The 27,894-nt window shown below is 34.5% G+C and overlaps 2 protein-coding genes across 2 annotated transcripts; both read right to left on the bottom strand.

The window, feature by feature from the left end:
• Positions 1 to 7,599: 7,599 nt before the first annotated feature.
• LOC127866238 (uncharacterized) lies at positions 7,600 to 8,532 on the bottom strand. The gene has a single exon (XM_052406663.1). It carries the CDS (start codon positions 8,530 to 8,532, stop codon positions 7,600 to 7,602), a length of 933 nt encoding a protein of 310 aa, XP_052262623.1.
• Positions 8,533 to 19,278: 10,746 nt separating this feature from the next.
• On the bottom strand, positions 19,279 to 20,127 carry LOC127866226 (uncharacterized). The gene has a single exon (XM_052406655.1). It carries the CDS (start codon positions 20,125 to 20,127, stop codon positions 19,279 to 19,281), a length of 849 nt encoding a protein of 282 aa, XP_052262615.1.
• Between the last annotated feature and the right edge of the window lie 7,767 nt (positions 20,128 to 27,894).

Raw genomic sequence — 27,894 nt, 5'->3', positions numbered from 1 at the left:
AAATTGGACAAAATCTGTACACCAAACAAAAACGTTATTAAAAATAAATAAATAAATTTGTAACAACGTCAGAGTTGTAACTTATAAAATAAAATCCATTGACATAATGTACTATACTTAGCGTTGATTTTTCTGTTATTTGAATGATGTGTTCTCGCAAAGAGTTTCAAATAATAAGCAAATTTTCTTTATTCTATAAAGGGAGCACCAAATATAATCATGCTGATAAAATTTAAAAAGAACTCAGTGCGTGAACCGATAGCTTTATAACAACATAAATTAATACATTCAGGACCAGTGTCGCAGCCTACATTTGCAACTTGTTGCAAATCACTGGTTGGATGCAAGAACTGCATTGACACCTGGTACGAGAGCCCACAGCCAGCCAGTTACCCGAAGTGTATGAGCCAGGACGGCACACGACGTGCCATGACAGGGCTTTATGAGGCCGTGCATGCTCTTAGGAATAATTCACCATACTAATTGAATGTACATGTGTATATGTTTAGCAATAATGTGATTTTTTTATTTCATTTCTTAAACAGATATGAATACAGTGTAGTAAATAATTCGATTTTTGTTTATTACTTGAAGAGAAAGGCTACGCCGAACAAAAATATTTTATTGTGCAATGATTATTGTAATGCATGTTATACATTAAATCAAATCCAATGACTTGAAACAAAAGCAGGCATGTATATTGGTATATAACTTTACTGTTGATCTATTCATTATTCCATTAGACTAGCCAAAAAGAGCTGTGCCAAGACTCGTCTATTTTTCCTCTATAATACATGTAATAGTGAACATTTGATTATTCAAAATAATAGTTTCAAAGGGAGGAAACTGCGCACTAAGATTAATCATGAGTTATCATCCAAATAAAGCTGCGCAGCGCCCCTCGTTTTCCGTTTTCCGTATAACGTTTTATCAAATCAAGAACGATAAATGAGAGCAGGCGATTTTTTTCAATTTTCAAATATTGATTTTTTTTTAATTTAAATTGAAACGAAATAGGAATAGACATACACGTTTGGTGTTTTGTTTTGTAATTAGTAAAACGAAAAACGATATAAATAAGTCGTGTTGTTCTTTGTTTTTTGTATTTGTTTCGGTTATAAGAAAATCGGAATATGAACTAATATGCGTTTATTTTCGTGTTTCGTGTTGTCGAATGCAAAACGAAAAACGAAAAGACGGTATGTACACGGACCTAGCGAGCACAGCTACACGCGGTATAACAATTTTTGACTCACGCATTTCGTCTAGTCGGATTTGTCTCCCTTATTTATGTGTGTAGATGATGGTAGTGTTATATACTTTTTTCTAGCATTTGTTGTGCTGTATATGTTGCTTATGCAAATCGTTTTATCTGTTGTTAACTAAAATTATATATCCATTATGAAAAATAAAAATACGACAATAATTGTAAGTGAAAAAATCATTAGATATTAAAATCTATTTGGAATATGAAACCCATTTAGACTGACTTCCTAGACGTTTTCGTTATTTTGTGTAAAATAAAGAGTCTATGTACACCCGTTGAGAATCCAAACTGGCAGGTAATCCCAATACAACATACAACGAAATGAACGTCATTGTTTATGTTGTAATGACTTGGATTTAGAAAATGAATACCATTTAATATGAATAAGCCGCTGTAACATTGATCTTAGAAAAAAATAGCGGTATATTTTATAAAAACCCATCTGTATATAAATTCCACAAGTTATTAGTTTCGTGTGGAAAATCAGTAATTTAAAATGTATGTAAAATATCAGAGAAGCTCTTGTTTTAAGTACTACGATTCTAAATAATACTGTTCAGTAAATAATGTTTATACTTTAGTATGAAGACGATATACTTGGGTATAAATTTGAATAAATTGTCCGTCCGTCCGTCCGTCCGTCCGTCCGTCCGTCCGTCCGTCCGTCCGTCCGTCTGTCTGTCTGTCTGTCTGTCTGTCTGTCTGTCTGTCTGTCTGTCTGTCTGTCTGTCTGTCTGTCTGTCTGTCTGTCTGTCTGTCTGTCTGTCTGTCTGTCTGTCTGTCTGTCTGTCTGTCTGTCTATCGGCCTTCCTGCCTGCCTGCATACGTGCGTCGGAAATGGTCCGGAGTGTAACTTCATCATCATTCAACGTGCAATTTACACTTTATCCCATTAAAAATGGTGAAATATTTAAAAAAAAACATCATTAAAAATGTTAACTGGGTCGCGCTTTATTCTCCCAACACATATCTTAAAAAAGTCACGTGGTATAGGCACCGTGTAATTGCTGCGGTGTGTCTGCATTGTGTGTCAGTTAATCTCATCAGTGTCATTACGAGCGTACATATCATTCCGTATATGTAATCTTATCACAATAGGTATTAAATTATGTAAGATAATGACATTTTGAATATCGGTCATGACCTACGATGAGTATTTGTGTAATCATTATGTGTTTAGTGGTGAAGATGTTTAAATAACGGTTAACGACTTATGTTTACATATAATGTACCAAAAAAACATGCAACAGTTATTGGCATATTTTAAGCCATAGTTTTGTTCAAAGTTTGTGCTCCTTAAACAAATTATAAAATGTGCTCGGATTTCTGAGCGTTCATTTTCTTCCGGTACTTATACGCATCGTAAGAAATTAAAGCCAAAAGCGACGGTATAATAGAAAATGTATCAACAGTTGATGTGCCTCACCAATAGATTATATAATTCCCTTTAAATACATACATATTCATGTAAATACAGAAGTACAATTACTAATTTATATCGGTATTTATAAATGTCAAATTATGTACTGGTCGATGATTAATAGCCTTCAAGGATCAATAACCAAAACAAATGCATAATATAAATTTGCAGCGGTAACTAGGCTTTGTTCACATAATATATTTAGGAGTAAGTGTGGGATTTCTGTTGAGAAGTGCGCATGTGCACTAAGTCAAAATGTGAAAGGCCTGCTTGGAAACCAATACTTCTTAAGTTTGTAATATCTGAAACCGATAATGCATCATTACTCCACATAATTATTAGTGTTGTTCAAGTTAAATATTGTTTTGGAATCGGCCGTTTTATATGCCATAAACACCTATGGAAAGTCCGTGCAAAATTGTCGCGGCAACTATTATTTATTTATTTCACCAATAAACGGGGACTTGCACAAGCTAAACCTATCAAAAATTCATTATTTGCAGTTTAATTCATCTTAGAAAATTTCAAGGATAAATTTGTATTTTTTATTGGCAATTTCAAAATCAAATCTCGTTTTCGGTTATTTGTCCTCCATTTGACAAGTATGGCTTAAATTCACTCCTCAGTTTTGGGCCTAACTTAAATGCAAACTCTACGAAAACGGGATATTAAAGGCCAGGAATAATATGTACCCAATGGCTTTCTTCATGACTTATCGGAACCGCCATGGACGTATACATGTCTGACTCATTTGTCTGTTTGTCTGGTCGTAAACACACACACATTTACAGACGAATCACTCCACTACTTTTTAACGTATCCATTTGATTCATATAAATTACATCTGTGCAGGGGCGATTTTTTTTATATATTAACGTGAAGAATTAATAAACATTCGACTATGTGAGGGAAACGTCATTTTTTACAAGAACTAGTATAGCCTGCGTTTACAAACGACTGCATTGTTTTAAATTAAGTCCAATGACTACACATTGTTATGAATTTTATAAGAACATCACAAGATTAGCAAATGACCATTAAATCAAGCGCTTTTTAACGTTTTGGATTCACGTGAATGTGTCATTGCTTGAATAAGTATGCAAATTTCTATAAAAAAGAGTAGAATTACAGCGTTCCGCGTGGATGCTGTGCATGCGATATCTATCGTAAGAAGATCGTATAATAAACCAAAACCTTGTCATGACGATTCGGTGACGCACTAGAAATTCGATAGTTTTTAACACAGCACGGACATTAATTACCGTGGCAAAGTCGTGTTGGCAGTCAAAAGATTTCCTTCTATATACTTGTAGTACTGTGACTATCGGCGTTTTATAACTGTTTGGGTCGCAGACAAGACAAGTGCAGTGTTGGAGGGATTATAATGAAATCACATGATTGTTTAATTTGAAAAAAAACAAAACACAAGTATATTGTGGTTTGCAATGCCAGTAAAGCTAGTCTTGTGCCAGAATGTAAATAATTTAGTATTAAAAAGATTCTGTTATGCAGAGAATAACTGCTAGGTGCCATGTTGACCACATTAAGGCGTTGTGTGATTTAAGGCATTAAAGGGATTAGATATGAGCAATTTTAACTCTTCCAGTGCTGGAACCGAATTTTGAAGGCCTTTGCAAACAGTTTGGATCCAGATGAGACGCCACAGAACATGGCGTCTCATCAGGATCCAAACTGTTAGCTATTCTGATAGTATTCTTTAAAAAAAAAAAGAAAATGCTAATTTTAGAAATTCAGCAGACGACATTTTTGCAGACGACAAATTTCACAGCATGCAAAGGGTTAAGCAAAATGAGCTCCACGGTCGCTATCCCAGATGATTTATGCAGAAAACGTTATATTTCTTTTTTATATTTACATAAGAATATATCACTTATGTACATAATAATACATTATGTTACCGTCGGTTTCATTTACTTTTGAACTCGTTTCGCTTAATAATTTCGACAAGTCTCGGGTCCAAACTCGAACATGCATTAACATGATGACTAGGTATGCAAAGGTTAGTAAATATTTGTCGGGTCGGGTATTGTTAGTCGGGTCGGTTATTTTCAGGTCGGGTTGTGTATTGATAAAAATACAAGTAAAACGAACGCTCAATTTCAAATCATTATTTAAAACCAATCCGATAATATAACACATACGACCAATAAGGTTGAACAACACATATCCACAAAGATAAGCAAATAAAACTGGTCATGAACGACTACAGCTGCTAATGCATGCGACCTAAGCATTGTAATTTTGCCCAAATGAGGTTTTAAATTATATTTTGAATTGTCTATCCGGAATATTGTCACATTATTTCAAGAAATTATAATATCAATATTAATTAAAATTAAAGCAAATGCCATATGATATGTGCATACAATAGATTAAACCTACTAAGTGTAAAAAGCAATTAACCCATTAGAGTAAATACAACGAAAAGAAAACAGAACAACTTATTTCGATTTTTACAATAAACCGAAGTAAAATGAAAAGTATGGTGACATAAGATAAGTATTGTTATTAATTTCTAAATAAAACGAATTTATGGAAATATTCAATAAAGAAATCTAAAGCAAAAGAGATGCTGTGCATTACATTCGTTTCAGTTCGTTTATAAGCATAAACGGCTTAAGTATTCGATTGGGCCATTGACAAACTATATAAACATTATGACCAAACTGCAAGAGGACATATATAATAAAACCTGTGCACTTAAATGCATATAATACGTAAACCAAACCAAATATAGTTCGTACATCAATGAGAAAATAATTCATGGCGTAAAAGCATGCCATTATGACAATATTTAGCAACATGTGTGCAATTTCTTGAGAAATAACAGCTGATATTATATACTTATAAACATGTTTATTGAAGGCCATGATAAATTGCCAATATGTCTTTTTTCTTATATCAGTATACATAATTCACTATAATTACAATTATATTCAGATTCAACGGCGTTTGTTGAAAATTATTTTATACACAATTTATATTATGTATTTATTTATTTTTGAATACCTGCAAGTTTCAATATTTAAATTATGTAAGCTTAAACGTAATTGTATAACTAATATTCTAGATTTATCATGTTATACATGTTAAAAATATTTTAGTATTTATATTCATGTATGAATTTTTTTTATGATAACATAATTTAGGCACATTCGTTTGGAAAGGAAGCTTTCTCGTGTTATTGTGTAGAAAAAAAGTTAAAAGTTTCATATATATTACTTTAGTTAATATTAACAGATCATTTTTAAAACAAATTTGATTGGAAAACAAGCATGACAGATTTTGTTATTATTTTTTTTTGTTAATTTAAGGTCGACGGTTAAACTGTATAACGCAATTGACAGTTATTTTCAGAGAAGTTCAACTATTTTACTTATTTTAAATATGCTTAAAACTATATACAAACAGCATAATGTTACATACAAATATCAAACATATTGATTTTTTTTTTAAATCCCGAGCCTACGCGAATTTTCAAAGAAGCAAAAGAACTCGAGCACCACTTAATGGAAGCGTGTTTTTACGGATACCCGTTGTATACATAATTATGACCGCCCCACGTGCCTACTTTAACCCAATTATGCCTAGCGTCTAGAAAAAAGGCCTTGGCAAACAGCGTAGACCCAGATGAGACGCCGCATGATGCGGCGTTTCATCAGGGTCTGCGCTGTTTGATTAAATGGATTTCTGTAAGAAATATTCTAAATATAGAAATCAGTATACTGGACATCCCTAATTTCGGAAATAAATTGATCCAATTTAGAAGGATGGGAGATTCTACTGGGCATAAATGGGTTAAATAACACCATAATCTCTGAATTGCAATGATTACAGATCCTATTCCGTTCATATTTTATTTTGTACATGTATGCTATAATAATGCGTTCAGCTGAAAATTTATTAAATTCGTGCTACTTTTCAAAATACAAAATTGTTTTCCATATGACGGCTCGGGAAAGAAGTTTGCTGTCCTTTTATTGTGTCCTAAAATGCAGTGCCGGAGAAGACGTGGACCATAGTCTGGACCATTAGCTTGCTTGTCTACAGGTCTACGTGGAGTGAGAAGCATTAAAAACAGCTACACTGCTTTGGGCGAAACCGTAATCATGCAACAACCATGTCTGAACGATCGCTGGCATTGAACGGTTAGTGCACTTCTGTTTTCACGTAGTCTTCATTGAAGTGAATTCCTTACTAACTTGAATACTTCACGTTCACGTCTAATGTAAAAGGAATCATTAAATCTACTTTGGGTTTTAATAAATGAATCCCTGCACATGTGGGGTTATTTGCGCATCCGTAACCGCTTTTAACGCACAGAACGGTCTGAAAATAACATAACATTATGGCCAGTCTTAGTGTGCAAGTTTTTCATTCCTAGGAAGTTTGTTTAAAATGTTTATTTAAACAGTTGTGTAAATTTTAATCTTACGTAATAATGCATCAGACATTATAATACGTTAAGCAATTGAATTGTGTATTCATTAAAAAAAGAAAATGTGCTCAATTGATGTTCAAATATGCCGCTGCATAAGTTTTCGCGATAAATAAATGTCAAATTTATTATATAATGCATAGACAGTTGCACCCGAAAAATATAACATGCTTGCAAAAAAGTTATTTAACATATAAGCCAAATGGCAGCATGCCGTATATGTTAATTGTCTATAATTTAAAGCTTGAATAAAAAAAATCCACACAACTATTCGTTTTTATATTAACACATTATGTGTATACATGTACATGTATACATAACCGTAAATATCGTGCAATGGGTCCAAGGCTTAAAGTGTAGTCTAGAACATAAGACGTGCTGTACTTAATGACCCATGATCATTGAAATCGTGTTTAAACATTGTCTTACAAATGCGCATGCGTAGATTAGCGTTTAATCCTCATGCGCTAGCAGACGAACAAGTGCCATTAGTACAAATCCAAAGAAACTGAAAATAATTTTCAGAAGCGTTGAGTTATGTGAACCAAGTTCACGTAACAAAATCTCAAAGAATGTCACGAAAAGGAAAGTCCCCGTGGCGATTCCTTGAAGTACCGCTGAAACGGTGTCCCGTGTGATGACGTCGTCGGAGCTATTTATAGCTTCGCCGATAAGGAGGCCGAGTGGACTGACAAGGGCCAAGACAATAACTATGCATGCCGCTTTCTTCGATGACGACAGTATTTCAACTGACTGGATGCCAATCGTGAAAAACACGAGACATTTGTGAACAGAAAGCGCCCCCAGAAGTTGCCAAACGGCGGACGTCTCTGTCAACAGGCCAAGTGCGAGACCATCAAATATCATATGAAGTGACAGAGCTATAAGTAGAACCGCTCCCCGAATTTTTGAACGCTTGCCCTCTTCTGTTCTTGGCTCCGTCGAAGTATTTGCGTCTGATAATAAGTTGGTCGATTCAGCGTTTCGAATGTCTGGATTCTTACCGTCATCACTAGTAAATGCAACGCTGAGACTGCTTTTATTTTTGGTGTCGGTGGCGAAACTGTCTGTAGGAATTGCTGACCAGACCGGTGATTTTTCTTTGCCAGGTTGGCCAATGGCGCCATACGTTTGACTTACAGAACTGTCGATACACGACTCGAAGATGACCGTGTTCTCGGTGTGTTTACCGTGTACTTCTATTGCAACGTCTTCGTGTTGTTGAGGCTCTGCGTTTGCCTCGTTGGATTTTTCCACTTTTCTCGGTGAGCAGAGGAAATGAGATAAATGTTCAACGAATAACATAGAGAAGAAACCTACACATAAAAGCAGTTCCGTGAGCGGATATTCCGTTTCAAAGTCATAGTGCTTCAGCGCATTTTCCATCACCTCGCGCGCTTCCGGTAAAAGGTCCAAAACCGTTGCTGCGAAAAACACCCCGCCAGAAAAGCAGTCCAACCAACTAACGACCAGGTTAACTTTACTTGAAGTCCCAAATTTTCTGATCAAACATTTTAACAGAAGAATGGAAAGAAATCCGCAAATGGTTGATAGTCCAAATAATATAAACAAGCTGGCAATTTTGCTGTTATCCATCTTGTTTTGTTCGATTTATATGCAGTGCACTAACTTCCACAACGCTTTACTTAAATATGTAATACATGTATTTCAATGATTAATTACAACACATGTGCTCGAAGTACACTTTTACGCACTTCTTAACCGTTTGTATTTCTATTGCAAAGAAATCCACCATTTTGCGAAGTGACAAATTATGGTAATGAAACACGATTTTGTTTGATAATCAAACACCTAAATATATAACGTGAAACTGTACAATGATAACGCTTCAGCAATCACATGACAACCTGTTGTATTTTCCCATTTTCACATGTATGACACACTCTACATAAGCAGACGATTTACTGCATAAATGTACTTACGGAATATTCCGGACATAGCCGATGAATCACGATTGATAACCGACTGAGACCAGAATTTAAAGCCGTTACACAGTTTTGGCCATATATACGATTCTCATTTAGTGAAATAATTATTAAACGATACGACTTTGGGTTTTTAATTTTGATGACCTTTTGGAAGTAATTAGTTAATTTAAAAATGTGAATCGTGACTTTCTGAATCGATCAGATTAGTTCTGAACTTACCTAAATTCTTCTTATTGTAAACGTAGATTTGTGGCTGACTTAATATGGTTGTAGTGGTAACTATTTAAGTTAACCCATTTTGTGCCTAGTGGACTCTCCCATCCTTCTGAATTAGATCAATTTATTTCAAAAATTAGGGATGTCTAGAATATTTATTTCTATATTTAGAATATTACTAACAGAAATTCCTTAAAGCTAACAGCGCATGCCCTGATCATCTGAGTCTGCGCTGTTTGCAAAGGCCTTTTTTCTAGACGCTAGGCAATAATGGGTTAAGTAGATCTTAACAGTACAGTTTTCAGACTTGACTAACACTAAAATTACTCATCCCTTTTCTATGCACTGCATTTGATAAATGTTTAATATCCAACCACGTGCGTCGAATAATAGTTCTGATATTAGATACATTTATTTCAAGATATCAATGCTTTGCCTATTCATAATATTTATTATTGTAAATACATTTAGAACGGGTGATGATGTTGACGTATTTGAATTGTGCGTTGTTGTATTAATTGCATTTTGTATTGTTTGTATTCACGAAATTCTTTTATTAGTTTTGTATTAATACTATTGCTATCTTTAATTACCTTAGGCCTTTTGATAATTTTCCTTCACATATACCTACTTATAATAAGTATTATATTACACAAGTACCACGATCATATGAACCACATAAGAATCAGTCGGCTACATAATTCAAGTATCACGATAGAAACCACAAGATCATTAGGAGGCTACATAATGCATAAAGTCGCTTTAACAGTGGTTTCACGTGGCAGGGTTTGTTACTAAACATAGACCGCTGTTCTGATTAATGTCCATAAATGGGTGCAACCTTGCCTTCACTCTGGATCAGCAGACGATTGATTGCATAAAACAATATCCTACGAAGGATTCCGGAGATAGTCGATGTATCACGGTTGCGCTGTTAAAGCTGTCATTGGGTTATCATGTATACATGTGTATATGTGATATGCTAATGTGAAATTCCCATTGCAATCGATCAAAGTTTGCTGTTGGCGATAAGCAGCGCGTATCGTCTGAACGCATTATTTTTAACGATTATGTGAACTCTGAACGACCGTAAAATCACTAGGGTTAATCGGAAAACCCGGGTATTTTCGCAACGCAATACATTAAAGAGAATATTGACGTAAGATATTTTCTGCTTAAGGATCGAATATTCAATTACATGTACATGTGTTTTATAAGTGTTTACTAAGAAAACGAAAGTGAACTCATATTTAAAATAAGTACGTGTCACCGTTTGTTTATTTTATCTTTTTAAATTAGGTATTTTTAGTATTGGCATGTTGACCCGCAACAATTAAATTGTTTGCTGTAGTATGGCAACGCATGAGATGTGCTTAATTAAATAAGACAAGTTTATTATGCCCAACGTTTCTGATAGTAGTAACGTTGTAGTAGTAGCAGCAGCAGCAGTAGTAGTAGTAGTAATAGTAGTAGTAGTACTGTAGTAGTAGTAGTAGTAGTAGTAGTAGTAGTAGTAGTAGTAGTAGTAGTAGTAGTAGTAGTAGAAGAAGTAGTAGTAGTAGTAGTAGTAGTAGTAGTAGTAGTAGTAGTAGTAGTAGTAGTAGTAGTAGTAGTAGTAGTAGTAGTAGTAGTAGTTGTAGAAGTAAGTAAAAGTGGAAGTAGTAGTAATAGTAGCAGTAGTAGTAGTTGTAATTATAATAGTAGTAGTTTTTAGTGTAATGGTATTAGTAGAAGTAGTAGTTGTTGTAAGAGCAGCAGCAGCAGTAGTAATACTTGTGCGAAATGTTTTTTTCAGGTTGCTGTTGTTGTCGCCTGGGTTTTTGTTTTTTGTTGTATGTTGTTATCATTATTATTGTCACGTTGTATACTATTACATTTAAATGACTGATGCTGCTATGGAAGCCAACGAAACGTAATAAGATGAAACAATTGAAATCAATTGTCGACCAATACATTTCATGGTTTCATGAACTAAGATTACTTCATTCGAGATATAACTGTGGTCAAAATTGCAAACAGGGGAGTTTATCAACTTTGTACATTGACAATCATTGACAATGATTGTACATCAACACCGCCTTATCAATTTCAGATAGCCTTATTAACCCATTTACGCCTAGTGGACTCTCCCATCCTTTTAAATTGGATTAATCTATTTCCGAAATTAAGGATGTCTAGTATATTGATTTCTATATTTAGAATATTTCTTACAGAAATTCCTTTAAGCAAACAGCGCAGACCCTCATGCGGCATCTCATCTGGGTCTACGCTGTTTGCCAAGGCCTTTTTTCTAGACGCTATGCATAAATGGGTTAATTATGTATATGCTTGCCTGAAAATTAGAATATGATAAAAACAATTGAGCACGGTTAGCCGAGTGGTAAGCGATAGACTTTTACTCCAGGGGTCAGTGGTTCAATCCCAGTAAAGGATACCTTTTTTCGTTCTTTAATTTTAGTCTTGTTTTTTTACTGCAGGTTTTGAGATCCTTTGTTTATTTTTATCAATCTATAGCATTTAATGAAAAACTTCAATACATGCAAAAATCTGTAAAAATGTTCCTTAAATGAGTGAAAATTTTGCTTTCCAAACAATGTAGTACGTCTGATAGTTTATTAATTCTGCATAGTATCATTCGGAGGTTTTGCCTTACTGATGTGTATTTACTTAAATAGTTCTAAATCTCAATATAGTCGATCAAAGAAGTGTAACTTTTTTTCCCCAATGATTATTCACCATATTGGATTCACTCCCTTGTTATGAAACTCGCTGTAAGAGTGTGCATATTTTTATGTATAGCAAAAATGATGGCCCTTTTAGCTGATTTTTTCAAAGAAAGAGCCAAATAGTAAATAGAAATCTACAGAAATTAATGTTGGTGTTGGTGTTTTTTTTGTGTTAAGTTTGCAAAATTGAAGCTCCTTTTCCGCATCACCGAAATGTTGGTTTAGTTTAAACACGTTTATTTAAGCTCGATTGCATCGCAAGCCCCCGGCTAACTGGAACACTCTCGAGTCCTTTTCCTGGGCCTAGAACCAGTACTTGGTGTCTTTGGTAGAGATATTAAGATCGCTCCACTTGTTGGGATCGAACCCATGACCTCCTGATCGCTATGCGGACACCATATACATTACGCGACGGCGACCTCAAATGTGGAATGTTAAAAGAGAAATGTTAACAGTGAATATACCCGTCAACCGACGTAAAGCGAAAGGGAAGCTATAGTAATAGACTTCGTCCTTCCGTTCGTCTGTCAATGCGTCCGTCGTCATTCTTTCCGTAACACTTTCGTTCCCGATCTATATTCCCTTAACCCGTTGACGAGTTTTCATTTCACTATCTCATCTTCAAAGGTTTGAAGGCATGACTCAGGAAGGATTGTCATGCTACGTGGCTAAAAAAGTTCTTCAAGAAGAAGTGCAGAAGGCATGAATCAATCACGCTGGTGAAAGGTCAAGGTCACAATTCATGTTCAAAAGTTATCGCCGCAGTTTTCGTGTCTTCTAAATAGCTCCTGACCACTTTCAGGGGTTTTCATTAACCTTAGCTAAGAAATTAAGGTCATTGAGACGTTGTGCAAAAGGCATGAGTCAGTCACGTTAGGTCAAGATAAAACGTGAGGGACATTTATCTAGCTTTTATTGTTTGCGTATAATTTGTTACACTGTTAGTAACTGATGGTGTATATCTCAACTGACTGCTCGATAACTCGGGGTGTATGGAAATTAATCGGGTCGTATGGCCACCATGGACATATGACTGCTCTAAACCAATCGGATTAGGTCATTTTTGTAGTAGGTGAGATATATAGAGAATACTAGATTAGCGTTGAATAGAGAAAAGTTTATGTTGCGAGGCTAAGAACACCGGGAGCGCGAGCCTTGGCGAGCGCTTTCGGTGTTTGAGCCGAGCAACATAAACTTCTCTCTATTCAACGCTAATCCTAGTATTCTATTTATCCAATTGAATATTTTTTTCAACGTGAAATTTAACATAAATATATCTAATAATCTTGACAAGAATTTTAATTCATTCTTAAAAGCGCTTAAAATCTATATCTAACGAATGTAACCATGCCTAGTGATATAGAATGTATTTGTTCTGGTACGGAAAATAGTCTTAAAAAAGTTCACACAAAAACTGTTAAACGGGACAAAATATCACCATATGACTCGATTCAATTTTGCGCAGCATGCAAATTGTAACACATTACGACCACGAAAAAAAGATTTTACTTTAATGGAATACATATTATTTTCGAAAGAAAATGATCAAAATCCAATATGGTGGCGATTTCTCCTGACAAAATGATGTCGATGTCAACATACATGTACCTGTAGCTTTACACACAGAGACGTTCCAAACATAAATTATCAAAAAAACTATACTCGCCTAATGTTTTCATGGACGCTGCAGATTTTGATGGCGTCTAAATCTAGCCTTCACATCCCGTGTGTGAATCAAACACAAAAGATAATCCGTAATAATTTTGTTAAGCTTTGAAACACTTGTTACCAACGGGTAATTCTTACTGAATATACTTTCTTTGATAAAATTACAAAGACAAAGTCTACTCATCAAAGAAAATACACTTACATTTACTTGCATCCAAAAGCAAAACAATTGGAATACTGAACCAAAATACACACCCATCAGTATGTTCTACACACACAACTTCACATCCAAATAGGCATGCACATTCTGAAAATCAATAACATGAATAAGCTAGATTTACATGTAGATCTAAATCCTTCGTCTCATCGGTTCCATCCGAGGTAAGTAGTCCATAGAATATACACTTTTTCATAATAACATCCAGGATACATTAACACGAAAAAAACACGCCTTCAATGTTATTCCCATACACTCGCATACTAGTTACGTGTACACCAAAAGATGACATCACATATCAGGAAAATGACGCAATTAGCTCTACTATGTCATTTTTATGACGCCGTCAATCAGCTGATTCATTATACGGATGGCAAAAAATTATGTCCCTTGACTAGATCGAAAGGTTGAAGGTCGTATAGTTTTAAAGCTAAATTTACTCGACTCGACGTTAGCGATTAATTATGAAAATCATTTAGTGGTAGAATAAAGTAGTCCGTGCACGCGACAAGTATATTCAACAACGTGGGATACAGGTTAGTATATTCCATGGGGTGTAATACCGTAAATGTCGGTATAAAAAAATGGGATACACATGCATACCGTATATCTCATATACCCATTTAAGAATGTTCATTACAAGTTAAAGTCATACAGAAAACTGAAAATAATTAGAAACTCCAATAAACACTCCACGTATAAAGCAGTTAATTACACTGACTTCGCGTTGGAGTTTAACAGAAGTTCCGAATTTATTTATGAGACAACTGATAATTAAAATCGGCAACGTTCCACTTAAAGTGGATAATCCAAACAAATAAACAAAATTGCATTTTTTTTCTCCAATACATGACTGTCGCCCAAAGTCGCGAGTCTTTTTTCACAAATACAACATAATATTTTATTTGACGATTTTTTCCCCATACACGCGTGTTTAGTTAAAGCCTATTTTATTTGCTCAATGACATAGAAAGCCTAAGGTGTACGGAAACGCCCTCGAGTCCCTTTTCTGGGAAGAACCAGTATTTGACGTCTTAAGAAAGCTTCTCCAGGTGGATCAAAACCGTGACCTCCCGGTCCCAAGGCGGACATGATATTCATTACGCCACAGTTACCGGTATCGCCACAATATGCACGCTTCCAAGATTTCCACAACCTAAATTGTGATCACGGAAATACAAATTATTACAGACACTCGTGACATTTGTTTACAACTAAATAGTGTGTAAGGTAAGTGAAGCAGTGCACGGTAATTGATCACCACTGAAAAGCAGTGTTGTTATGTCGTACATCACAGTTTCAACATATCGTAAACCGCTTTTGCATTTCAGTTCATTGCATTCGCTACAATGCCCGTTGAATTACGTGTACAAAATTAACCCTTTCCTCCATAAGAAGCAAAGTGAAAGTGGCTTTTGCAACCAGCATAAAACCAGAACTGCTTGCGAGAAACGATATGATGGCAGTGGTAGTTAGTTGTATGTACAGGTTTCTCATCAATGCAAGCCTCTAACCAATGGAGTTTCATTTTGACACCTCATACTATTTTCGAGACATGCCCCGGTCAATTGTCAGCATGAAAATTAACAAGAACCCCAACTAAATGTCTTCTTGTTCATAAAATTGGTTGCAACGTGGATTATTCGCTGAAACTATGTCCGAAAGAATAAAAAGCTTGAATATATTTCTCTAAGTACAATGTTAACAAGAGAGGTAAAAAATGTTTTACCTCGATTTAAATACATTTTTACATGATTTCGATCCCCACCATGTAGACAACAGCAAACGTAATAAAGAGTATAACACAGCGATCAATACCTGTCTGGGCGGACGTCGACATCTTGACCATCACGCGATTACCCCCCTCTGAAAATGTTCTCTTTACATCGTTAGAAACAAGAGGTCTCCGTACCGACCGACCATTCGACCGATTAAATGACCGACGCAAGGTAACATACCACCTCTTCATCAAAGGGGGGCATAACATGGCAAGTAACAAGACATATGAAAGCAGGAGATATTATTATTTTGCACTGACCTTTCCTTCAATCTACATCAAAGTACGTTTCAAGATAATCCTGTTTTTAGGGTGCATAATCAACGGAGTTTTCAGGAATTTACACAAGGGATGTAAACACAGAATGTAAACACACTGTTAAGAACTTTATTTTTGCAAATATCTCAAGCTATTTAAATTCATTTGCAAAACACGTCAGTGCATAAAAGACAGTTTTTCTTGCAGTGTGTGCCGATATCTTAAGGTATAAGAATAAATCATTGAATACGTCTGAAACCGGTGACAAAGTTTCACGTTGCGTGAAGCATAATCGTGCAGTACACATGGATTTTTAACAAGAACACAGGCTTATTTAAATAAAGTAATGCTGACGTATTTCACATTGCCATAATCAGCATAGAAATCTGTCTTTTATGCACTAGTTGAAATTTTTAAGAAACAATGTTTTTAAAAGTTATTTGGAAAAAACAGCACTTACCGGCGTGTTTACATCCATTAACGTTTAATTGGGAACTGAACAAAGTCACGTGATCCTGCACCCTGATTTTAGTTTTCAAAATATGTACCTGCGCTTAATTTATATACAAAAATAAATAAGGGAAATTACTATATAAATATAGAAGCAAGAGTTATAGTTCTTTTGCAATGCACAGACCCTAAATGATATCTACCTACCTAATACCTACCTTTTTGGTTTCAACTTTATATCTCTTCATAGTTTACTCTACAGACACAGTTTGTGTATACCATTAAACAAAGGCAATTAATCTAAAAATATGGACCAAATAGCTATGGCTCTTGTTCATTACAATACCGCCCGCACCTCTATCATATACAAATAACAAATCCATGTGTCAATATATCCAAATGAATACCTATTATAGCTGTATAGTAATGCTCCGGACAAAAATGCGATGGCCCTTAGTAAGGACGACAAACGGAGAAACCTGCATCCAATTTACCCCTCCACCACCACCCCCATCCTCAACTCCACCCCGCCCATCTTGCCACTTTGCGTTAACTACCAAAAAATACATGAAACACGTAATTTAATATGTTATTCTTTGTTGTGAGTTACAATTCGCTTAATTAACACACAATTTCAATCGCTGCATATAATTATCGCAAAAAATACGCCGCGAAAAAAAATAATCTGAAAATGATATTGAATATATATGTCATTTAAATGATTTCTAAGTGCAATGATGTGAAAATATGTATCAACAGTTCATATTTTATGTATACTTGACTTAACGATAACCTATTTATAACATAAGATTACGATAACAAATAGGCAAACTGCATTAATCAATTGAATTCGAAAGTCGCTTAATTCACACATAGCACAGCTATTGCTAATAGCTGATCCATTAAAATAATAATAACTATTAAATAAACTTAACAACAACAGTATAAATGTTATAATAAGCACAAATCAATGTTTTAAGAATTTAGTTCATGCATATAAATGGCAAAGCTGACAATTATATACGCTAATTTAATTGTGACAAAACATTGACAGACGATTGAGTTCTAGTCAGCTTAATCGACACTTCGTTTATTGCAATAAAACAATACATCATGATCATGTTTATAGCTGTAATTGACCGCATAATTATTTTACTTCAATCAGCACGATATTTATAATTATGACGCAGTGACAATGAATCCAAAAAGAAAGTTTACATCAAGTAAATGGCATATATGCGCAGCGACAATATTCATTTCGATGACGTTAATATCCGTACTTGTAATAACAAAAATAACCTCGGTTAATTTTTTTGGCGTTTTTTGTATAAATTTTTTGCATCAGTAGCGGTCACATTAACAACCATTCCCTTATATGAACCTTGTATGAAATCTTATCTTATCATTCAAACGAATACAACAACAACAACAACATTCATTTCGGCAATTAAGCTACAAATAAGCTCCTAGCCTACAATTTGATAAAGCAAATGGTAATTCTTCATACATCATAAAAACGAAAAGAAAATGTCAGTTATGTTTACGTTTAGTATGTACTTTTTGCTTTTATAACATAAGCGTAAGTGTAAAAATATCACCTTAGCATTGTGCAATCCATTTGCACGTGCCGACCTCGCAATGACTGCGATTGTTCACTTCGTATTTATCATACCACAGGCTATTGGTATTAGCTGCTACCCCCCCCCCCCCCACCACCACCCCCACAACCATCTGCTCGCCTCCTACTAAAACCCTAAAATTGCCAATTTGTTATACACAAGACAATAAACTGTGTATAACACAAATTATTATTGTTAACTAATATGTGTTCATGAATTTTACCAATAGTGTCATACCTCGACTAGTTATCGAGTTATGCTCGGGGCTAAACAGTCATGACTGATAACGGAAGATAAAGTTAACATACAGTCAAAGTGTATGTAATCATTTGATGCGACAGATACAGTCGATATATAAGCGTATCATACTGCCATTGCTAAGAACTGAAACATAACAAATAACACAATAAATTATAAATATACAATTAACAATAGTAATAAAAATGCATATAACACGTCAAAATCAATTTCATGGGAATTACGTTCATGCCCATACAATAATACAACATAGTCTTAGATACAATAACTAATTTTAATAGAAGTAAGTTTCAACCATGTGGCAGTAATCATGGCAATTTGATAGTCGATTATTGTTAATGCATATAATTATATAGTCTCTTATAAATAATATTATGATTGGTCGCATACATGTAACTGTGCTTTTTATATGTATTTTAATTGTATATGTATTGCGAATGAGACTTTAATAAAATATTGAATTGATGCCCAAGAAGATTATTATACATAATACCAATTACATTGTAACGTAATAAATTCAAGTTAACTTAAACGACAGCATGATAATTGCTATAAAACAATTTATCATTTAGATATGTATGGTACCCGTTGTCAAATATTATACAATAGTAATACGTATTTCTAACACAAACAATTCATTCGGTAACGTATTGAATGTTCTTCTTCATCTTTAACGCAGTGGTCATTAAATTTTATGGTCCATTTTTGTATATGCAGCTTTACTTACCAATTCATACGTCTTGAAAATCGAAAACAATTCAGAAACGTATGCGTTCATAATGTATTTAATGGTCAAATTTTGACCTAAAAGCAAGTGTGAAAATAACACCATCGCAACATGCAATCCATTTGCACATACAGACCTTAAAATTACTGCAAATGTTCACAGTGTATTGGTTCTACTTATTGCGTTGAAATTGCCATATGCTGTCATAAACCGTGCTAGTCATTGGTCATTAGGCGCACAAGTGCAATAAGTACAAATCCGATAAAGCTAAACATAATTTTCAGCAATTCTGGATCTTGTGCGCCCAATTCCCGAAATAGAATCTCGAAAAAACGTCACAAACAGGAAAGTCCCTGTGGCAATTCCTTGCAGAACCGCAGAAACGGTCTCCCTTGCGGTGACGTCATCGGAACTATTTATAGCTTCGCCGATAAGGATTCCGATCGGACTAATAATGGCCAGGAATACAATAACAAACACGGCTTTCTTTGCGGATGCGAGAATCTCCAAAGACTGGAGGCCAATTGTGAAGAATACTAGACACTTGTGTAGAGCAACAGCTCCAAGAAGCTGCCAAACCTTGGACGATTTTGTCATCAGTCCTATCGCCAGACCATCGAAAATCATATGCAGTGACAAGGCAACCATTAAGACAATCCCTCGTATTTTCAAACGTCTGATGTCATCTGCGTCAATGTCTAAAGCGCTTCGAATGGCATCGTGTGTGCTTGGCTTTACGTCAACTTCCGGAGACGCTTTATTGCGAATAATGATCCGGTCACTGTTGTAGAACACGACTTCCGTCTGAAACGGCGTCCCATCACGTGACAACCCACTTCCGGCGAAAGGATTGATACCAGATTTGTCTAAGGATTCGTCCACAGTGCCATATGTGTGGTAGGTTAAATCGTCAGCGTATGAGGAGTCTTCGAATTCGCTATGTACTAGAATCTCATTGCCTTTGTCTTTGACATCGGCGCTGTGACCAATTCCGTTGCATTGTATTTTGTTTTTCTCTTTTTCCTCTTTGTGTGGCGCTTGTGGCTTTACTGCGTTGGAAGTTGAGCCCAAAATTGGACTCTTTTCTTGGAGCTTTTTCTTCGGTGAGCAACACATATGGGAGAAATGCTCAATAGCCAATATCAAGAACAGGCCAACACATAAAAGTAGTTCAGTTAAAGGGTATTCAGTATGATAATTGTAGTGTTCAAGCGCATTTTCCATAGCCTCGCGCGCTTCCGGCAAAAGATTCAAAAGTGATACGCCAAAAAATACTCCGCCTGAAAAGCAGTTCATCAGACTGACTGTGCGTTTTAGCTTACCGGAATTTTCAAATTTATTAATCAGACACTTGACCATCAAAATCGACAAAGTTCCACTTAAAATGGATAATCCAAACAAAATAAACAAACTTGCAATCTTGCTGGAATCCATGGCTATCGCCCGATTTCAAGAGATGTTGTTTATCCACAAACGCACAAATATATTAATATCGGTTAATCTCCGCGCACGTACGTTTATTGAATCACACAACCTTAATTGTAATTACGAACATCCACTGCAAGTTAATGTCATTACGGACACGACTGCGGTTTTTGTATCAACAACTGAATATTGTTAAATCGTTCCTGCAAATCACGGTAATTCACCACCATCGAAAACCACAGCGTTGTTTGGGCGACGTTTGATTAACTGAGACGAATGACTTTCGAACGTTACACAAGTTTTTTTAATAACGTGTATTTGTCTTCAATTAGAAAATAGAGTAAACACTTTCATTCAGTTAGCCCGATTTCAAAGTTATAAATATTAAAGCTTAATTTCCTTCACGTGAAGCAAATATTTCGTACTGCACACTTCAATGCGTATTATAAAGATAATCCATCATAATGAGCAGTTGTTAACGTCAACGTTTATTAACTAGCGTGTTTACGTTTATGTATAGCAGTTAAGATTATTCGTCTCCATCACTGGTTAAGTTTAACTAAATTGAACGTAATCAGATAAAATTACACATTCGACATCAATTATCGTATATGGCTTTTCGTTATCAAACACATGACAGTGTTTCTGTTATATTCAGTTGTTTAAACGCAGTGTTTTAACATGATAAATACGTAAAAACTGTATTCGGAACGTTTTTATGGTCGGTGATGTTCTACGCATGTTAAATGATAATGATAAGAGTTGGTATTAGTGCTGGATATGGAATGAACATTCAAAATTTGGTGGCAATTGTATTATATTGTATTATTATGTATTGTAATGTAGCAGCAGCAGTAGCAGCAGTAGCAGTAACCGTAGCAGCAAGAGCTTGAGCAGTAGCAGACTAGCAGTAGCAGTAGAAGTAGTAGTAGTAGAAGTAGTAGTAGTAGTAGTAGTAGTAGTAGTAGTAGTAGTAGTAGTAGTAGTAGTAGTAGTAGTAGTAGTAGTAGTAGTAGCAGTAGTAGTAGTAGTAGTAGTTGAAGTGGTAGTAGTAGTAGAAGTAGTAGTAGTAGTAGTAGTAGTAGTAGTAGTAGTAGTAGTAGTAGTAGTAGTAGTAGTAGTAGTTGTAGTAGTAGTAGTAGTAGCGGTAATAGACGAAGTAGTAGTAGTAGTAGTAGTAGTAGACGAAGTAGTAGTGGTAGTAGTAGTAGTAGTAGTAGTAGTAGTAGTAGTAGTAGTAGTAGTAGTAGTGGTAGTAGTAGTAGTAGTAGTAGTAGTAGTAGTAGTAGTAGTAGTAGAAGTAGTAGTAGTAGTAGTAGTAGTAGTAGTAGTAGTAGTAGTAGTAGTAGTAGTAGTAGTAGTAGTAGTAGTAGTAGTAGTAGAAGTAGTAGTAGTTGTAGTAGTAGTAGTAGTAGTAGTAATAGTAGTTGTAGTAGTAGTAGTAGTAGTAGTAGTAGTAGTAGGAGTAGTAGTAGTAGTAGTAGTAGTAGTAGTAGTAGTAGTAGTAGTAGTAGCAGCAGCAGCAGCAGCAGTAATGGTAGTAGTAGTAGTAGTAGCAGTGGTAGTGGTAGTAGTATTAGTAGTGATAGTAGTAGTAGTAGTAGTAGTAGTAGTGGTAGTAGTAGTAGTAGTAGTAGTAGTAGTAGTAGTAGTAGTAGTAGTAGTAGTAGTAGTAGTGGTATTATTATTATTATTATTATTATTAATATTAGTAGTAGAGGTAGTAGTAGTAGTAGTAGTAGTAGTAGTAGTAGTAGCAGTAGTAGTAGTAGTAGCAGTAGTAGTAGAAGAAGTAGTAGTAGTAGTAGTGGTAGTACTAGTAGTAGTAGTAGTAGTAGTAGTAGTAGTAGTAGTAGTAGTAGTAGTAGTAGTAGTAGTAGTAGTAGTAGTAGTAGTAGTAGTAGTAGAAGTAGTAGTAGTAGTAGTAGTAGTAGTAGTAGTAGTAGTAGTAGTAGTAGTAGTAGTAGTAGTAGTAGTAGTAGTAGTAGAAGTAGCAGTAGCATTATTATTATTATTATTATTAGTAGTAGTAGTAGTAGTAGTAGTAGAAATAGAAGTAGTAGTAGTAGTAGTAGTAGTAGTAGTAGAAGTAGTCGTGTATACATCTTTTATACATGATTTCACAACGCCTGAGTAAGACCAACTGGCTAATGACATACCGGATTTGCGAATATTTCAAAATGCATCAACATTACTTTTGCCTAGCTACAATCCGTTTTTATTGCATGTTATATCGGATTTAACTCATTGAAATCGCATTTGAAGCAATGGATACAATTGCCTACATTGCTACAGACTTTAAGATATAAAAACAACGTAGTATTAATGTTCAAAGGCAAACGTATGTGTCGTCCTTAAAATGAAATAATATTAACATAAAAATAAGACGATTCATACAGTCGATTCCAGCGTAGTTATACAAACAAATAAAATATTACTTAAAATATCAAATAAATTCAAATAAATGCACATCGCGTTTAAGCTGTGACAAAATCCCGGAAATACGTAATAATTTACTGCGGTGGTTATTACTCTACACATTCGAGTCGGACTTAATTTGTTGACAATATACACTCATCAGTATATGCCCTGTAGCCGTCAAACCAGTTAATACATAAGAAATATGTAGGTAAAACCACACTAAATGAACTGGTTATTTGTTGATGTTTAAGTCGCACCGTGACGAATATTTGTGGTGGGATAACATTTTCTGAAACAAAAATACTTCCTGTGCTTAACAGAGATATTACTTTTGTGCATATCTGAAATTCGGAAAGACCACTGATTAAATGTTTAAAGTTAAACCTACGACGAATAACTGTTATACTTGTACACAAAATGCTTGTTTCCGTCACAAACCGTGAAATTGCATCTTTGAATTGGAATACCATCAAACGGATGTCAGTGGTTTATTTGTCCTCATTTAAATTGCTATCCATACAAGCTACATTGACATCATATCAATTATAAAGTAAACATTTATTAAATTTGTTGTCTTCATATGGGCAAATGGCAAAAAGGAATATTAAAATAAAACATATTTGTAAATACGCTTTAAATTAATTGCATTTGTTTAGTGATAGTTAATTTTAATCTTGTAAGTGTTGTGTGCTATAAAAATCAAATTCAACATCGGTCTTACAAAATATTGACAAACAAAATCCAAACTCAAAAACATACCACATGCGTCGTGAACATGTCGATATCATAGAGGAAATGGTTATCAAGGACTAACTTTATTTTCTTGTTTGTGTTGAGTATCCGGAAATGTTTATGTTAATCTATTCAGATCTTTGATCTTTAAAACATATTTTGTGTTCATCAGTGTGGCGGTAAAATACATATTATCCAACCTTACAGTTGTTGTCGATTAGGATTGTAAAGGTGACATTTTTCGGCAAAAGAAAGTAAGTGGACCGACCGGCTCTATTTGTGTCGACATGGTGTTTTGTGAATCGTGAAATAAGTTCTAAAATGCAGTCCAACACATTGTTTCTGAAACTGGCGTTTTCGAACAAAACATGAGACACAACAAGTTTAAGCAATAACACGATACACTACTCGCGTGACCTACATGTCAACGATCTGACCCGATTGAAGTATTATATCTTTACAACGTCAAGACACACCTACGCGTTGGACCCATAAGGACCCGGTACACAAAAAATCAAATATGATATATAATATATAGACTGTGGTTGGACCAATGAAATCGCTCGTGTGTTTAACATGTCGGCCAGTTGATATGTATGTAAACAAAGGTTTCAAAAGGCACTGGACAGTTAGCTTTGGTGCGCAATGGAAAGCCAATAGCGGTAAGAATGTTTTTTCATGCGTTTTTTATTTATGGTATCGAGGTGCGTGAACTTTGCATTGGAAACGCCTTATACTCTGCGAAGCTTTCAGCCTTATATCGGTTCTGATCGATGAGGAGTAGGCCACGCGATTTGTTATGTCTTCGCTTCCGGTTGATGTGAACATGTAATTACCAATGTAGAAATTTATATTTTAAACAGCACATAAGGTCAGGATTAAAGGATTGAGGGTGTGGATAGTGATTATAAATGGACTAATGGACTTGCTGCCAAAATGTTTGTAGACATGTATTTGCTGACAGAAATGTGTTAGAAGAAATTATTGAAAACGGCAAAACCCTATGGGTGGGGTATAAATTTAATAGGTACTACACCTTTTTACTGTTATTGAAGATCGATATGCACAGGAAAGTTATCGCAATTTTAATCCGTCACGCATGAGCAATTTTAGAGCTGAAGTGTACATAAACTAATTATCTTAGCCAGTGAGAAATAAAACGTTAAGGAAAAATACCGCTAGTCTGCGGTAAAGTATAGTGATGCATAAGCGGATACATTCCTCCATTGCGAGCAAGGCTACAAATACAGACTCAGAACACAGTTTTTGAAAATAGTAACAGCAAAACAAACGCTAAGAGTAAGAAAAAAACCTCAAAGCCCGATAATAAAAAACAAAAAACTATCGAAACGTATACCGAAAGTGTACCAAGAGAAAACGGTAGTCATTCTGAAAATCATCAAAGAAACTGTTGCGCAGTTAAAAGACAAACTACTTGGGTCAGTTTTCAAAAGGCCTGAAATACTCGAAGGGACTGTCTTTGAGAAAAAGAATGACATTGAATTTTTAAAAACAGAAATACGATCAAAGGACACACAAATCGAAAAGCTAACAAGTGAAATCCATGCAACAGTGAACGAAAAAAAATAAAGAATCGAACATATACGAAGAAATTGCAAACACCGCTATAGCAGGAGAAATAATTTGAAAATGACAGGTGTCCCCGGTGACCAAGACCGACAATCTTCGATAGCTGTGACAACCCAGGTTGTCTCCCTTGTAAACAGGTACCTGAACATTCCGATCAATGAAAGCGACATAGATATTGCACACAGGCTGGGTAAATTCAAACAGGGGGGAAACAGACCTGTAATTATTAACGATGACTTGACCAAATTAAATGCGGAAGTGCTTTCCTCGGCGCGACTTAAGGATCCTCAGAACGTAGTAAGGGCGTGGTCCTTCGAGGGAAGCATATATGTTCTGTTCAAGGGAAACCAGCAAGCAGTGCAAATAAAACATGCTGATTACAAAAGTTGGCTTGAAAAATCATGGCCAAAAAAGCTATTCCCAAAGCGTCGAACAAGTGCACAGTGGGAACCAAAAACATTCGCCGCAAAAGCGTAACTAAGTTGTAAGCATACAATGTGTGCGAACGAAACAGTACCTAATCAATAGGCGATTACGCCGGTTTAAATTGTACTCTTTGACCTTTTTTTTACAAATTGTTCGTGCTTCTATAATTTCAATAAACGTGTTCATTATTTATAAAATAAATTGAGATCAATAGAGGCAAGGTAACTCTGCTAACTACAAGTCAACTCTTTCTATCTCCATTGGCAAACCGTTTTGGTGTGACTTTTTTCCGTTGTATATAAAAGCTTCACCCCTATTTATAAATTTACCATAATTATAATCAAAATAACGAAAACTATGTTTAATGATGTTTTTCTTCATTAAAGGACTCAAATAATACTCCAAATCATGTCATTGTATTTTGTGAATTACGGTATAAATGGAATATAATCGCCGTTTTTTTTGTCATGTGGTATGTAAAAGGCTCTGACTAATCTATTTTCAAAGATGCATTAATACTATATTCATAAAGATGGTACTACATATGTTTTTGATCATAGTCATTGTTAATAAAAGTTTCATAATCAATAACTATACAGTTCTTGATTTCGCTAAAGAACACAAGTTTTTTTTACCCTATTACCGTTTTGCTTGTTGTTGTTTTTCAAATGATGTTTTTTCCCAATAAATTTTATAAAATTATAGATAATGCACAAGTATCAGGTTTTTTTTCTCAAATAGACATTATAAATTAGAGATCATACATAAATACCAATGAAACAATATATCCTAAAAACATTTTTACAACAAAAGCAAAAAAACGTAACAGGTTCATATAAACATGTACATTATACTATAATGCGCATACTGTACTACTGTCGCCAATCACATACTAGATCTGTACTGTTCAGTAATTTTTAAGTAACTGAAACCACGATTCAATTTTATTTACATAGTGACATGTACTTTTTGTAATAAAAAACCTAAATACAATATAATATATTTGTTCTTATGTACATGGAAAAACTAAAACGTTGAATTAACAACTTAATTTTAGCTGTTAATTTGTTGAGTGACTCGCTGTTACATATTGTCTCAAATAAAATCAGTGCCACATAACACAATTAATCAAATTTTAATATAACAATTTGAATGTAAATAATGCCTCATTTTCGCCTTCGACTGAAGCTAAATGTGTTCATGTGCAAGATAGGCATTTCATTAATTAATATTCAAATTGTCAACCTTCTGAAATCCCAATAATCGCACCAGAAATTGTACCATATATATTATTAGTGTTTATTTTTTGTTATTTTTAAAAATACTATTACACGTAAAATAAAGTACCAACCGTTGTTGTATAAGTGTGCACTGCTATTATGCCTTTTCTTTTCTCCTTAGTTGAATTTTCATGCCAATATTAGTTTGTTACTAATAAGTTTTTGTGTATCTGAACTAAAAACTGTTATGATCTAGTTATGATCTAGTGATGTGTATTTTCAATATGTTCAAAACTGCCATTTGTTAAATGTAAATTAATATAATGGAAATTATGCTTAGTAGCAACACTTAGTGAACAAATATCTGTCATAGAAACACTTATTGAAAATAGTTAAATTAATATCGGCATATCTAGGTAGTTTTGGAATGATAAACTGTGTGTACTTGCACTAAAAGCACACAGGATCTAGTGGTATTCAATTATGTTGAAATTATCTTTTGTGAAAATGTTAACTCTTAAAATTTGTTTTTGGTAACAACATTTAGTGAGCAAATATCTTTCCATGCGGTCTTATAAACACTTATTGTAAATTGTTTATATATATACTGCATATTGTATACTGTTAAACAAACACTGTTTGTATCTTACTTGTTTATGTTAATGCAGACGTTCATTCTAACATTTATATATATATATATATATATACAGTTTATACTGTTAAACAAATTGTATTAAGCAGGAAAAAAAACTATTTCTATGCTAACATAAAAAATCATTTATTTAAAAAATCCTGATGTTTACATAACTACACATCTTAAATATTTTTTGTACAAAACAGCTTAAACTACGTTTTTTGTCCGGTAGAAACTTATACTGGTAACACTAGTAATATAGCAGTACATTGTATTCAACAAAATGTGATGTTTAGATAAAATAATCTACATATTTTAAAGACTTGTTTAACTGCCTTAAAAATATATTTTCAGTTTGATCTACTTGAGCTTGTTTTATTACTTACGTCACACTTATAACTTTCTGGAAATTTTTGTAAATCAGTAAGTTGATAC

This window comes from Dreissena polymorpha, chromosome 1 (genome assembly GCF_020536995.1).
Source record: "Dreissena polymorpha isolate Duluth1 chromosome 1, UMN_Dpol_1.0, whole genome shotgun sequence".
Taxonomy (NCBI): Eukaryota; Metazoa; Mollusca; class Bivalvia; order Myida; family Dreissenidae; genus Dreissena; species Dreissena polymorpha.
The sequence above is the reverse complement of the archived record's forward strand: the minus strand, read 5'-3'. Positions and strand labels throughout refer to the sequence as shown.